Source organism: Mastomys coucha, unplaced genomic scaffold (assembly GCF_008632895.1).
Source record: "Mastomys coucha isolate ucsf_1 unplaced genomic scaffold, UCSF_Mcou_1 pScaffold22, whole genome shotgun sequence".
NCBI lineage: Eukaryota > Metazoa > Chordata > Mammalia > Rodentia > Muridae > Mastomys > Mastomys coucha.
Window position 1 is genome coordinate 128330188 of NW_022196905.1, and position 12784 is coordinate 128342971.

At 50.7% G+C, this 12784-nt stretch overlaps 1 protein-coding gene across 2 annotated transcripts in view; it reads right to left on the bottom strand.

Moving 5' to 3' along the window:
* Positions 1–2837: 2837 nt before the first annotated feature.
* Clip2 (CAP-Gly domain containing linker protein 2) overlaps positions 2838–12784 on the bottom strand; it is a 65041-nt gene continuing 55094 nt past the window's right edge. The window contains exons 11-16 of one of the 2 annotated variants that reach the window (XM_031338149.1): positions 11737–11820; positions 9646–9802; positions 7610–7769; positions 5592–5777; positions 5221–5283; positions 2838–4226 (exon numbers count right to left, since the gene is read on the bottom strand). In XM_031338149.1, coding sequence (XP_031194009.1) covers positions 4215–4226; positions 5221–5283; positions 5592–5777; positions 7610–7769; positions 9646–9802; positions 11737–11820 — 662 coding nt within the window. In that variant the 3' untranslated portion in view covers positions 2838–4214. The remainder of the gene's footprint in view (positions 4227–5220; positions 5284–5591; positions 5778–7609; positions 7770–9645; positions 9803–11736; positions 11821–12784) is intronic. The other variant, XM_031338148.1, reaches the window with a different exon arrangement.

Genomic DNA, 12784 nt, shown 5'->3' on the forward strand with positions numbered 1-12784 from the left:
TCGAACTCAGAAAGCCGCCTGCCTCTGCCTCCCAAGTGCTGGGATTAAAGGCGTGCACCACCACCGCCTCTTTTTTCTCTTTCTCCTCGTCTCCAACTTCTTCTCTCTCCTCCCTTCCTCTTCCCTCCTCCTCTCTCTCCCTGACCTCTTCCCCATCTCCCTCCCCCTCCTTCTCTTCCTTTCCCTCCTCCATACCACCTAGGCCAGCTTTAAACTTACTGTGTAAGCTGGTGCTAAGACCAGGTTGTGACCTGCTGTAAGTTACTCCATACTGGGTAAAACTGTGCTTTTTTTTTTTTTTTTTCCAGGCTGTGTCTTGCCCCCAGGAGTCTTTATTTTACCACCTTATGAATCCGTTTTTGGGGTGGAGGATGATGGCTCCTGAATGGATTTGCAAACACCGTCATCCACGTAGCATAGACTAGTGCGTGTAACATGCATTTAATCCCAGCACTCAAGAGGCAGAGGCAGGAGGATCTCTTTAAGAGTGACACCCAGGACAGCCAAGGAATACACAGTGAGACCCTATCTCAATGAGCAAAAGGAAATAAATAAAATTTAATCAGGGTGCCACCCTTCAAGATGAATGGAGACTGGGGGTATATGGGTGACTGAAAATATCAGGAAAATGTCTTAGTAGGAATACCAACCAAAGGGTGTAACCCCCTCACCTTGGAGGCACCAAGCAGTGGCCCCCACACTTTCTTGTCATCTAACACCCAGTGTGTGAGTGAAGAACCAATATATAGAACACTCCAGGCTGCCTCTGGAGTCTCAGCTCAGCTTGGTCCCTGGACTAAGAAAACCACTGAATGCTGTCAGCCAGACTTAATAAACTGTCCTAGGAGAAGCATAAGAGACAGTCATGCTGAGAGCTGTGGACTATGTCCAACTCAAGAGGCTCCAGGGGGCAACAATATTAGTAACTGGACTAAGGAATCATTTTAGCAAACACTGTGGCGGCCCTTTCTTAAGAATCTGCCTGAGGCCAAACTGACGAGTTGGTTTTTGGTCTTTGGTTTTTGAAGACAAGTTTCTTTGTGTAGCCCTGGCTGGTCTGGTACTCACTCTGTAGACCAGGCTGGCCTCAAACTCAAGAGATCTTCCTGCCTCTATCTCCTGAATGGTGGTGGATTCAAGATGTGTGCCACCATGCTTGGCTTAAATTGAAGAGTTTTGGATTTTGTTGTCAGAGGACATTTTGGTTTTTTTGTTTGTTTGTTTGTTTGTTTGTTTTTTTCGAGACAGGGTTTCTCTATATAGCCCTGGCTGTCCTGGAACTCACTCTGTAGACCAGGCTGGCCTTGAACTCAGAAATCTGCCTGCCTCTGCCTCCCAAGTGCTGGGATTAAAGGCATGTGCCACCACTGCCCGGCTGGAGGACATTTTAAGACATCCTAATAGTGACTGTCTTGTGGGTTTTTTTGTTTGTTTGTTTGTTTGTTTTGTTTTGTTTTGGTCTCTTATTACGGATGGTTGTGAGCCACGATGTGGTTGCTGGGATTTGAACTCATGACCTCCGGAAGAGCAGTCCTAGCAGCTAGAGTGCACCGAGCAGCTGAGCCGTCTTACCAGCCCTGTCTTGTGGTTATTAATGATCACTCTACTGCATCAGGATTGTTAGAAAGCAAACTTAAAGGCAGGTTTCTGTGTACCAGGAACTACCCTTAGTCCTTCTGGAACCTCCCATAACCATTCTGCAAGGTCAGCTACCTCAGAAAGGGCACCTGGCTCCTGGCCAATCCCCGCAGCCTGTGTCAGCTCAGATCCCACCCTGCCGGGTCCCACCCTGCTGGGCCTAGCTTGCTTTCCCACCAATTTGCTTCTCATTCTGCTTCCCTACCCCTCCCAGAGACAGCCTTGGCAGTTTGCTCCCCAATAAATCTTCCTTTCCACCCACGGAGAGGTCCAGTGTAGTAATTTCTCTGCGCTGTCTCTTATAGAACATATATAATTACGTTTTACAGGAGGTTGCAACTAAGAGATTGCCTTGAAGTCTCAGGAGAGCCCTGTGAACAGTGTTGGACTGAATTCATTTTGAATTATAATAGTGCTACAAGCTTACAGGGGCCAGGGAGTGGAATGTGGTGGGTTCTAATGTAAATGGCCCCCACAGGGTCATGTTTGAATCTTTGGTCCCCAGTTGGCGGAACTGTTTGGGAAGGATTAGGAGGTGTTGGAGCAGCTGTCACTGGGGGTGGGCCTTGAGGTTTCGCCACTCCCAGTTAGCTCTTGCTTTCGGCCTTGGCCTTGTGGCTGTAGATCAGATGTAAACTCGCAGCTACTGCTCCAGCACTGTGCCTGCCTGCCTGCCTGCCTGCCTGCCTGCCTGCCTGTCTGCCTGCAGTCGTGCCACTCACCACGAAAGGCCACGGACTCACGCTAGGAAACCATAAGTCTCATTATTCTCTAAGTTGCCTTGGTCATGGTATTCTGTCACAGCAGAGAAGTGATCAGGACAGGACCTTAACTGAGAAAATGAATTCCTTTCTTCCCCAAGTTGCTTTCAGTCATTGCCAGCAATAGTAATGTATGATACCCACAGAGTTTAGAAATACAATTGCATGTGTGTGTGTGTGTCTGTGTGTACTTGTGCATGAGCATGCATGCGCATTGAGGTACAAGTACACACATGTGGAAGTCCAGCGACAAACTCGGGTGTTAATCCTTATGGACATAGTCCATCTCCTTTAAAGTCCAGCCCCTCTAAAGCACGCTCTTCCCCGACCTCCACTGACCATTCACATTTGAGTAGAAATGAGCTGGCACTTGAGAGCAAAGTTAGGATCCCCTCCTGTCCCTAAGGTGTCCAAGACAGAAGCAGGCAGCAGCAGGAGTCCTGCACCTCAATCACAAGCTTTATTGTCCGAACATGGACTTGCCACACTTCCACAATTCCACTGGAGGGAGGGGGAGGGGGAGGGGGAAGGGGCGGGAGAAAGGTGGGGATGGCTGAGCCACAGCTGGGTGGCCACACCAGGTAGGCTGAGGGGGCCGTCAAAGGCCAGTGCTTATAGGGAAATGGCTTCTTGCACACCTACCAGGTGCAAGCCCACTCCAGGGTGGGGCTCAGCCCCTTCTGGTCCCTTCCGTGGGAGCCTTTGGCTGTTAATTCCTAATCCGTGAGCTGCCCGATTGTGCTGGAAAGAGCAATATTTGGCTCTGCAGATGGGCCACTAAAGCGTCAGTTCTAAGCTCTAGGCTGCTGTTGTTAACGGCAAGTGCTACCCAAAGGCCAATAGGAGCAGGGGGTTGGGCTGAGGGGCTGACAATTCAGCTCCTCCCTAAGGACAAGAGCGTGAGCGCCACCTGCTGGTGCCTCGTGGTACTCACACAGCCCACTGTGTTCCCGTCCTGGGAAGATGGAAGCAGGACCCGCTGTGGGTTGCTGGGGGGTCTTTGGAGTAACATGGCAGGGGTTCCCAGAAATAAAGGGAACCAGTTTGATTCCTCTCACCCAGCAAAACACCGTATGAATGCTCTGTTTAAGGAGTTTTCTACCTGCTCTTGGTTCTAAGCCCCAAGCCAGTCCCAGCTCAAGGTGAAGGTAAGAAGAGTGGGTTTCCTAATACTGAAGCTGTCTGCTGAATGCTTCTGGGCAGCGGATGGAAGGTGGGGAACTCATACTAGCTTGGTGCCGAGGAATAAGGAGCCCATCACCCCCACATCTTCCCTGGCTAGAGAGGCCCAAGCGACCTCGTACCAATGTGTAAAAGAGGCTCAGCACGTGGAGTCTAGCATCCCCTCCCTAATTTCTGAAGACTGAAGCCCTTCTTAGTGTGTTAGGCGTCCAAGCAGGGGCCCTGCTCCATGTCTCAGGGGACTGCAGGGGACCTGGGGACACCAGAAGGGAAGGGAGGTGGGGAAGTACCCAGGTGCCCTGATGAGCCTCGGGGGGCAGCCTGCTCTAGCCAAGAGAGGCCCGACTGGATAGCTTCAGCCCTGCAAATTCAAGAAGCTCCTTGGGACAAGAGAGGTTCTTCAGGGCTGGGCCCAGCTGTACCGCACTCTGTGGAAGGCCGTGTCTGTGGGAGCCTCCTGGTCCGGCAGGGGGTTCAGGTGGGATGTGTCCACGGCAGTGGGGACAATATTGTTACAAACACAGTCTCATCTCCAAAGGGGACAGTTCTGGCTCCTGTCTGAAGGTGACGCTGCTGGGAAGCCTGGTAGGGCTTCTGGTGTGAGTAGGGCCGGTCCGTGGTGTCCCTTGGAGGTCAGTGTTTGTCCTAGAAAGAACAAGGGCTTGAGCATCAAGAGTCCTGAAGAATGAATGGGCAGATGAGGGAGGGACAGAGGGAACGAGAAACGGGTAAAGGCATGGCATGTGTCAAGGCCCTGTGGCAGGAGAAGTCTAGATTCTACAAGGAAATCCAAGCACCTTTGTAGAGAGGATGGATCTGTGGAGGTAAGAAATAATAGACGAGCCTTGATTCCACATCTGGAAGCTAGGATGACCATGTTCCCCACAAGGATGCTGGGAAAACCCTCATGTGGTCTGGACAGCAGTTCCCAGGGTGGTGTCTACCCTGCTACACCAACCCTGCCCACATCTGCCAGGTCCTCGGATACCTGGCTAGGAACAGCCTTCAGAGGTCCTTGTTCCCAAGCCTGGCCCTCGTTAAATGCAGAACAGCTGGAAAGCCAAGGGGCAAGCTGGGTTTTCTTCACTCCAGCCTCTTCTGCCTGGGTCACAGAGCTAGACCAGGTGCTAAGTAAGTCACGATGTTTGCAATAATGTGGGCGGATGCCAGGGAGAGAGGGAAGTCGGGAAACTGGGACACTATTTCTCCCAAAATCAAGGGCTATGGGCATGGCTCAGCAGCAGATGGCGTGCCTAGAATTCCCCAGTGAGGGGCTGGGAGTGTAGTCAATGCTAAAGCCCTGGGTTCCATTCTCAGAACCACAGGAAAAAAACAAAAACAAAATCAAACAAAAAAAGAAAGAAAGAAAGAAAGAAAGAAAGAAAGAAAGAAAGAAAGAAAGAAAGAAAGAAAGAAAAGAAGGAAAGAAGGAAAGAGAGGAAGGGAAAAAAGAAAGAAAAGCAGGACCATTTTTGGATGGATACACCAGTGTGAGAACCTTCCTAAGCAAGCAACCCCGCTGGGACAGGACAGACACACACAAAGCATTCCTGTTCCTTTGTATATTTAGTGACTTCCGGAGGGTTTTTCTCAGAGGCTGCCAGCTTGGGTGACTTAGAGACGCTGCTAGCGTGCTTACCTCCTGTTTGTGGGCCTTGTCTGGCTGGTGGATACCGTTGGCAGAACCGGAATTGCTGATGGTCTGTGAGGCGAGGAGAGGGGAGGAGCTACTGAGCAGGCGGCCAGGATGCAGTTTCACATATAACCACAAGGGGGACAGAATCTTCCCGATGGGACCAGCAGGCTTGGAACCAAAGTCCTTTAGACTGGGTCTCCCAAGGTAGCAATGCTTACTTCCTTTTCAGACTGGGGTTTCAAGGATGGGGCCACCCTCCTTCAGACTGGTGATCAGTGCTGGGACACTCTCCTCTGTCAGACTGGGGGTCCTCACGATGGACTTGCCTCCTGTTTGGGACTGGGGTTCCCGAGGCTACAGGCCTGTGCGCTCACCTGAGTCCTATCTGAGCAGCCCCTCAGGGCCTCCACCAGCCTCTCCACGTGCTGGGCCTGGTCCAGTGCGTCCCGCAGGGCATCCTCCGTGCTCACCAACTGATGCTGCAGTCGCAGCAGCTCAGGTGCCGAAGCTGGGTCAATGAGGGAGTAGCGTCTCTGCTCTGACAGGGACTTCTCCTTGTCCTAGAAGGGTGGAGGTGTAGGAGTGTGACCTGCCCGTGTGGGTGCTAATTGGAAACGGATCAGGCCTCACCTGCCTTCTGAGCGGAGCTTGTACCTCACAAGGACCTCCTTCCCCAAGACTTCACTTTCCAACTTCTTTAAGCCCTAGAATCTAAGACCCACGGCCCCATCCTTACCGCAGCCCTTCTGGTTCTAGCCCACAGAGTCAATTTCCCCCCAGTATTTTTCTCTCGTTTTCAAGTCCATGTGACCCTCCCCTTCCCCCTGTGCCTGGCCCCTTACAAATGTCTCCCCTCTCCCCACCATGATGGTCAGCATCCATACACGCCACCCTGGTCTCCTACCAAAGCATTCCGAGACACACCTGTCAGGCCCTGCCTCCTCAATGCTTGTCCCAGCCTAGGCCTTCAGGCCAAGCTCAGTGTTTCTATGTAGACCTTCCCGCGGCTTCAGGACCCCATGCTCTCCATGTACCTTCTAGCTTTTTACTGTGCTTTTCTAAGCACAGGGCTGGTCCGCCAGCATGGAGCCCATCTGAGCTTCCCTTTACCTGTAGCCAACATTTCTGGGAAATCCACCAGCCCAGGACCATCTCCTTCTGTGTCCCTGAGCCATTGAGGCCACTAGTGCCCTGGGGTGCATGTGTGTGCTGGTATTTAATCAGCCAATTTAATCATACAATGCTGGCACGGCAGCTAGGCCTGATAACCCCATACCTAGGAGCAGATATGAAACTAGATGGATCCCATATGGCTAAAGAGATATGTTTCAGATACAGGGTCTTATGTAGCCCAGGCTGGCATAGAACTTGCTATGAACTGAGGATAACCTTGAACATCTGGTCTTCCTATGCCCACATCCCCAGTGCTGGAATTACAGGCACAGGTCCCTATATCTGATTTTAGGTAGTGCTGGGGACAGAACCCAGGGCTCTATTCAACCGCTCTATCAACTGAGCCACCTTCTCTCAGCTCCCTAAGCATCCTTTATATTATTCCACCTTCCCCTCTACCACGTGGATCCCTCCAGGGCCAGAGACAACATATCTAGCCCCTGCGCCTCAAAGTGTGGGGTTAAAAAGAGGCCCATTCTCTTTGATCCACGCAGTCCATATGCCAGAGACGGCCAGAGATGGATGGAGCATCAGGCTGTAAATGTCAAACAGAAAGGGAAGGGGCGGGACCAGCTCTGTCCTATGCTGTCACTGTTACTCCCTGCGTTCATTCCCACTCACAGCAACTCAGCTCAAAGTCCTGTAGTTTCCACCAGAGGAGCTTCAGCACCTGATTTGAACTTCTCGCCTCTCTTACTGACACAATCCCATATGCCGCTTAACAAGGAGCCCAGACCCTGGTTTCTGGTTGGATACCTCCCTGCATGGATATTTTTTTAACCCTCTATGCGTGACTGATTTTTACCCTTCTGGCTCTAGATAGACCAGACTCTCTGTGTTGGTGTAGGGGCACCTCTGCTTATGATGTTTAAAAAGGGGCTATGGCCCCTTCATCTGATCCATGCTTGAGATCCTGGAGGACTGAATTTTCTTTTTTTCTTTTTCTTTTTCTTTTTTTTTTTTGGTTTTTCGACACAGGGTTTCTCTGTGTAGCCCTGGCTGTCCTGGGCTCTGTAGACCAGGCTGGCCTCAAACTCAGAAATTCTCCTGCCTCTGCCTCCCAAGTGCTGGGTTTAAAGGCGTGCGTCACCACTGCCCAGCGGAGGACTGAGTTTTCAACCCCCACTGTGACTGTAGAAGGTTGCTGGTCTCCTCGGCCTGGCAGCAGGACAGCCCTGGCAAACCCTTCTCCCCGCCCCCACGCTCTGCCTGCACGTACCAGCCCGGTCAGCTTTTCACGAAGGCCCCGGATGTCATCCTTCAGTTTTTGTTCCTTTATTCGCCATTCGGCTTTGTGTACCTCACGGCTCAGGTCTCTCTCGGGCCCTGGGGAGTGGCGATTGGCTTCTAACAGCAACACCCTCAGCTCATTCAGACTCCTGGAGTGGGCAGACAGTCACAGAACCAGGGCATCAATTCTACAGCTCTCCAGTATGAGCCATGGGGCTGGAGGGCCATTACCACCAGGGGGCGCCAGCCACAAGGCAATGGTGACCAGAGCCAAGCAAGAAGGATGTGGGATGGGTCAGCCACACCCAAGAGCAACAGCTTTTGGATGTGGGATGATCAAGAGGATGTAGCTGTTCTTAGAGCTTTGGGGTTTTTTGTTTTTTGGAGATTTATTTTTGTTTTATGTATAAGGGTGTTTGGTCTTCACATATGTCTGTGTGCCATGCGCATGCTTGGTATCCTCCGAGGCCAGAAGATTGTGTTGGACCCTTTGGTACTAGAGGTATATAGATGCTTGTGAGCCACCATGTAGGTGCTGGGAATCAAACTGGGACCATATGGAGGAGCAGATATGTCCCCAGACTCAATACATTTTTTTAAAGAGTTTTTTCTTTCCTTTTTCCTTTTTGTTTTGAGGCAGTTTCATGTAGCCTGGGCTGGCCTATACGTAGCACCTTGAATTCCTGCCCCTCCCGCCTGCCCCTCCTGAGTTTGAGGGTTACAGTCACAGCCACTATATCTGGTGTATGTGGTGCTGGGCACAGGATTTAGATCGTCCTGCATGCCGGGCAGGCTCTCTACCAACAAAGCCACATCCCGCAGTCTCATGGGAACCTCTTGAATGCTGAGATCACATGCACGATTGTGCTAGGCAACCAGGCTGGATTTAGAGAGAAATGAGAACAGTATTTCCAAGTCAGAGAGGCTAAGTAAGATGGCTCAGTAGGTCAAGGTGTTTGCCACCAAGGCTGAGGACCTAAGTTCAATCCCTGGGGAAGAGAGTTGACTCCTCCGAGTTACGTCTTCTGCCCCTCCCCCCCATTTCTGTAGCGTGCACAACCTCCCATAGGCAAGCAAGCAAGCAAACAAACAAATGCTATCATTATATTTTTACAAATGAAAACAGAACAAAAATGAACCTGAAAAACATGTTACCACTTATGCTGGGTTAGCTGGGTATGAGGGCTCACTCTACACTACATCTCATCACATGGGAAGCTGAGGAAGGGAGACCAGGGACTTCAAGGCAAGCCTGGGGTGTGCAGGAAGAGCTTGTCCCAAGAAAACAAAAGTTAGGGTTGGAGAAATGGCTCAGTGGATAAGAGTATTGGTTGTTCTTTCAGAGCCCTTGGCTTTGATTCTCAGCTCTCATATGGATGCTTGCAGCCATCTGTAACCCCAGATCCAGGGGATCTGATATCCTCTTCTGGTTTCTGCAGGCAGCCGAATACATACAGTGCATATTCAGGCACGTACATAGTCATAAAAAAAACAAATCTTAAACACACACACACACACACACACAGAAAGAGAGAGAGAGAGAGAAAGAGAGAGAGAGAGAGAGCACGAGCGAGGCAGGCACACACACACAAGTTCCCTGACTAAACTTAATTATTTTTAAAGTGGAAAGACATCCGTCTGACACCATGTTAGGGGAACACTCATCTCTACCACGTGCTGCTTGGAGCGCCACGGTTAGGACTCCGAGGGCCTGGAAAGATGGCTCAGCAGTTAAGAGCACTTAATGCTCTTGCAGGAGAATCAGGTTCAGTTCCCAGTGCTTACGGGTTGGCTCACAACCATCTGTAATTCAAATTCCCAGGGATCTGATGTCCTCTTCTGACCTCAGAGAGTACCAGGCACACTTGGGGCACACAGACACACACGCAGCGGGAAGCACTCATAGACGTAAAAGAAATACATCTAAAAAGGTTAAAATGATAATGATAGTAATAGAAATAAGAAGAAAAAAAGGAAAGAGAAACAGACTATGCAACCCCAGAGGCCGAGCCCTGGGCCACTCACCTCTCCTTCCGTAGCAACTCTTGGCTGATGTGGACCAGCTGGCCAGAGGCATCATGGGTCTTCCGAGACATGGCCTCCAGTTCCGTCTCTAGGCGCCTCTTCTCCTTCAGAAGAGAATCTATCTTCTTCTCTCCTGATTTGCATTTGTTTTCTAGAGCTGGGGGAAGGAGCCGCAGGGAAAGGAGAGAGTTCAAACATCGATGGTAACTTGGGGGTGTGGCTCAGTGGAGAGCCCCAGGAAATCAGAGGCCCCAGGTTCTATTCCCAGCATGGCTTAAACTGGAGGGATACCAAACAGGCCTGTGATCAAGCACTCCAGACGTGGATGCAGAAGGATCAGGGATTTAAGGCCAGTTCTGGGACAACCTGGGTTTCAGGAGACCCTGTATCAAACACCAATGAGAGGCTGGTCTGGCCAGGGTGGGAGATGACAGCAATGGCACCCTAAGAGTCAGGCAGTGCCAAGCATTGTGCACAGGTCTCTGATTCCAGCACTGGGGAGGTTGAGGCAGGAAGACCATTACGAGTTCCAAGCCACAGTGGCTACATAGTGAGTTTTCGGCCAGTCGAGGCTAAAGAGACCGGGTCCCAAACAAACAACAAGAAAAAGCATCAAGTCTGGGTGGTGATATATCTCAGTGATTGCCCGGCACACATGAAGCCCTGGGTTCCATCCCCAGCATCACATGAGCTGGGCATGGAGGTGCACACCTGTCATCTCAGCACTTGGGAGGCAGGAGGAGGATTAGACATTTAAGGTCATCCTCAGCTAGGCTGGGAATTCAGGACCTGCTGTGACCTCATGAGACTCTGCCTCAGAAAAGAGAAAATAGTAGTATCCTGGACACAGCCTAGAACCAACTGAAAACAGAACTGCAACTGGGTAATTATCTTTATCAGGTTGGTCTGTGGTGTTCGTGAGGGCAGTTCTGGCTGTTAATTGATGCACGTGGGCCCAGCCCACTGTGGGCAGCACCATTCCCTAGACAGGTGGTCCTGGGCTGTATAACAAAGCAGAAGGCATAACAAAGCCGGTAAGTAACTTTCCTGTGGTTTCTGCTTCAAGCTTTGGCTTGAGTTTCTGCCCTGACTTCCTTCAATGAGGGACTACGGCCGGGAAGTGTTAAGTCCAGTGAACACTTTTCAACAGCTACACAAAGCAGACCAATCTCCCAAGCCAGCATCCTTGCTTGGCTCTGTGGGGTAGGGATGCATGGCAGGTCTCTGTGGATATCTATATTGTTATCCAGGCAAGACAAGAGCGAAAGATAAGCCTTCACGTTGGCCTTGAGAAAGTCTAGAGCTTTTGTAAGGTCAGGTAAATGTAATCAGGACGGAAAGAGAGAGAGTGGGCCCGTACCCCAGGAGTAGGGTAGGGGTGTTCCTTGAGCAGGGTGGCTGTTCCTTGAGCAATGTCAAGGGCACTTTGTTTTTTGTTTTTGTTTGTTTTTTTGAGACAGGGTTTCTCTATGTAGCCCTGGCTGTCCTGGAACTCACTCTGTAGACCAGGCTGGCCTTGAACTCAGAAATCCGCCTGTCTCTGCCTCCCAATCAAGGGCACTTTGAATTAGTGAGTCCTAAATCCCATACTTACTAATTCCAGACTTCTGACCTCTCCTGGGCCTTCTTTGTGTATTTCGCTTTTGGCTGTGGCCCAAGCTCTACGATCTTTTTTTTTTTTTTTTTTTTGAGACATGGTCTTGTGTAGCCCAGCCTGGCCCCAAAATTTCAAGATAGTCTCAACTCTTCTTGATCTTCCCTGCCTTCACCTCCTGAGTGCTGGGATTCCAGGTCCACATCCCCATGACAGGCTTCCTGCAGTTCGTGGCTATTGGTCCTGGGGATTAGGGGTTGCGTGGAAGAGGAATTCCATGAGGAATTCAACTCTTCAAGAAGGCCACGGAGAAAACTTGGTGGCACCTAGGGGCACGGACTCAGTTGGCTCTGGGGAAGAGGCAGTGCCTTTGTACAGATCTGCCCACTCAGGTACAGGTCTCAAGCAGGTAGCCCAGCTCGGCTGGACCTGTAGAGCCACAGTGCCAACCTCCATCCCCCAAACCCCAACCTCTGCCCCTAGGGAGGGAGACTTACCACTTACTTGGGCCCTGAGCATGTCCATCTGGGATGTCAAGGCTGTCACCTCTTTGTCCCTCTTGTTAAGCTTGTCCTGCAGGCCTAGGAGAGAAAGGAAAGATGGGGGAGGGGGGTTGGGGGGGAGCTCACAGGTGAGCTCCCAAAGGGCCAATCGTGTGGGCTAGGGGCGTCCCCTCCTGGGGGAATCCTAAAAGAGGTCAGACTCCACCTCTACGCTTGTCAAAGGCTTGTCTCATCTCCTGAGTCACCCACCCAGAGGAGGAGGACCCAGTAGTGGCGGCTTAGGGAGCACGGATCTCCACCTCTTTGCAAAGGATAGAGGAACACTGAAATGAAGATGGTGGCCACAGAACCAGAAAGAGGAGCCCCTGTGGAGTTGCTTCCTAAGCCTATCAGGACGATGTTTAAAAAAATACTGATGGTTCTCAAGTTAAATAGTTTATCTATCAACCATCTCTTTCATGTAGCCCAGGCTGCCTCAAATATATTACACAGCTGAGGATAACCCTGAACTTTTTTTTCTTTTTTTTTTAAAGATTTATTTATTATTATAATTAAGTACACCATAGCTGTCTTCAGATGCACCAGAAGAGGGCGTCAGATCTCATTATGAGTGGTAGTGAGCCACCATGTGGTTGCTGGGATTTGAACTCAGGACCTTCGGAAGAGTAGTCAGTGCTCTTACCTGTTGAGCCATCTCACCAGCCCAACCCTGAACTTCTGTTCCTCCTGCCTCCACTTCCCAAGTGCGAGGATCACAGACCCAGATCACCAGGTCCAGTTATGTGGTGCTGGGGATGGAACCCAGGGCTTCGTGTGTGCCAGGCAGGCCCTCTACCAAGCCGACACCCTCAGCCCCCAATTTATATCTAGATAAAGTCCAAGTTAAACTTAATCTCGTGGGGATCCTATCTCACATGATTATTTTTTGAGACAGGGTCTCAATATATAGTCCAGGCTAGTCTTGAGCCCATGGCAGTCCTGCCTAAGCCTCCCTAGTATTGGGATTATAAGCATGTGCATGGCTAGTTTATATCTAACTGGG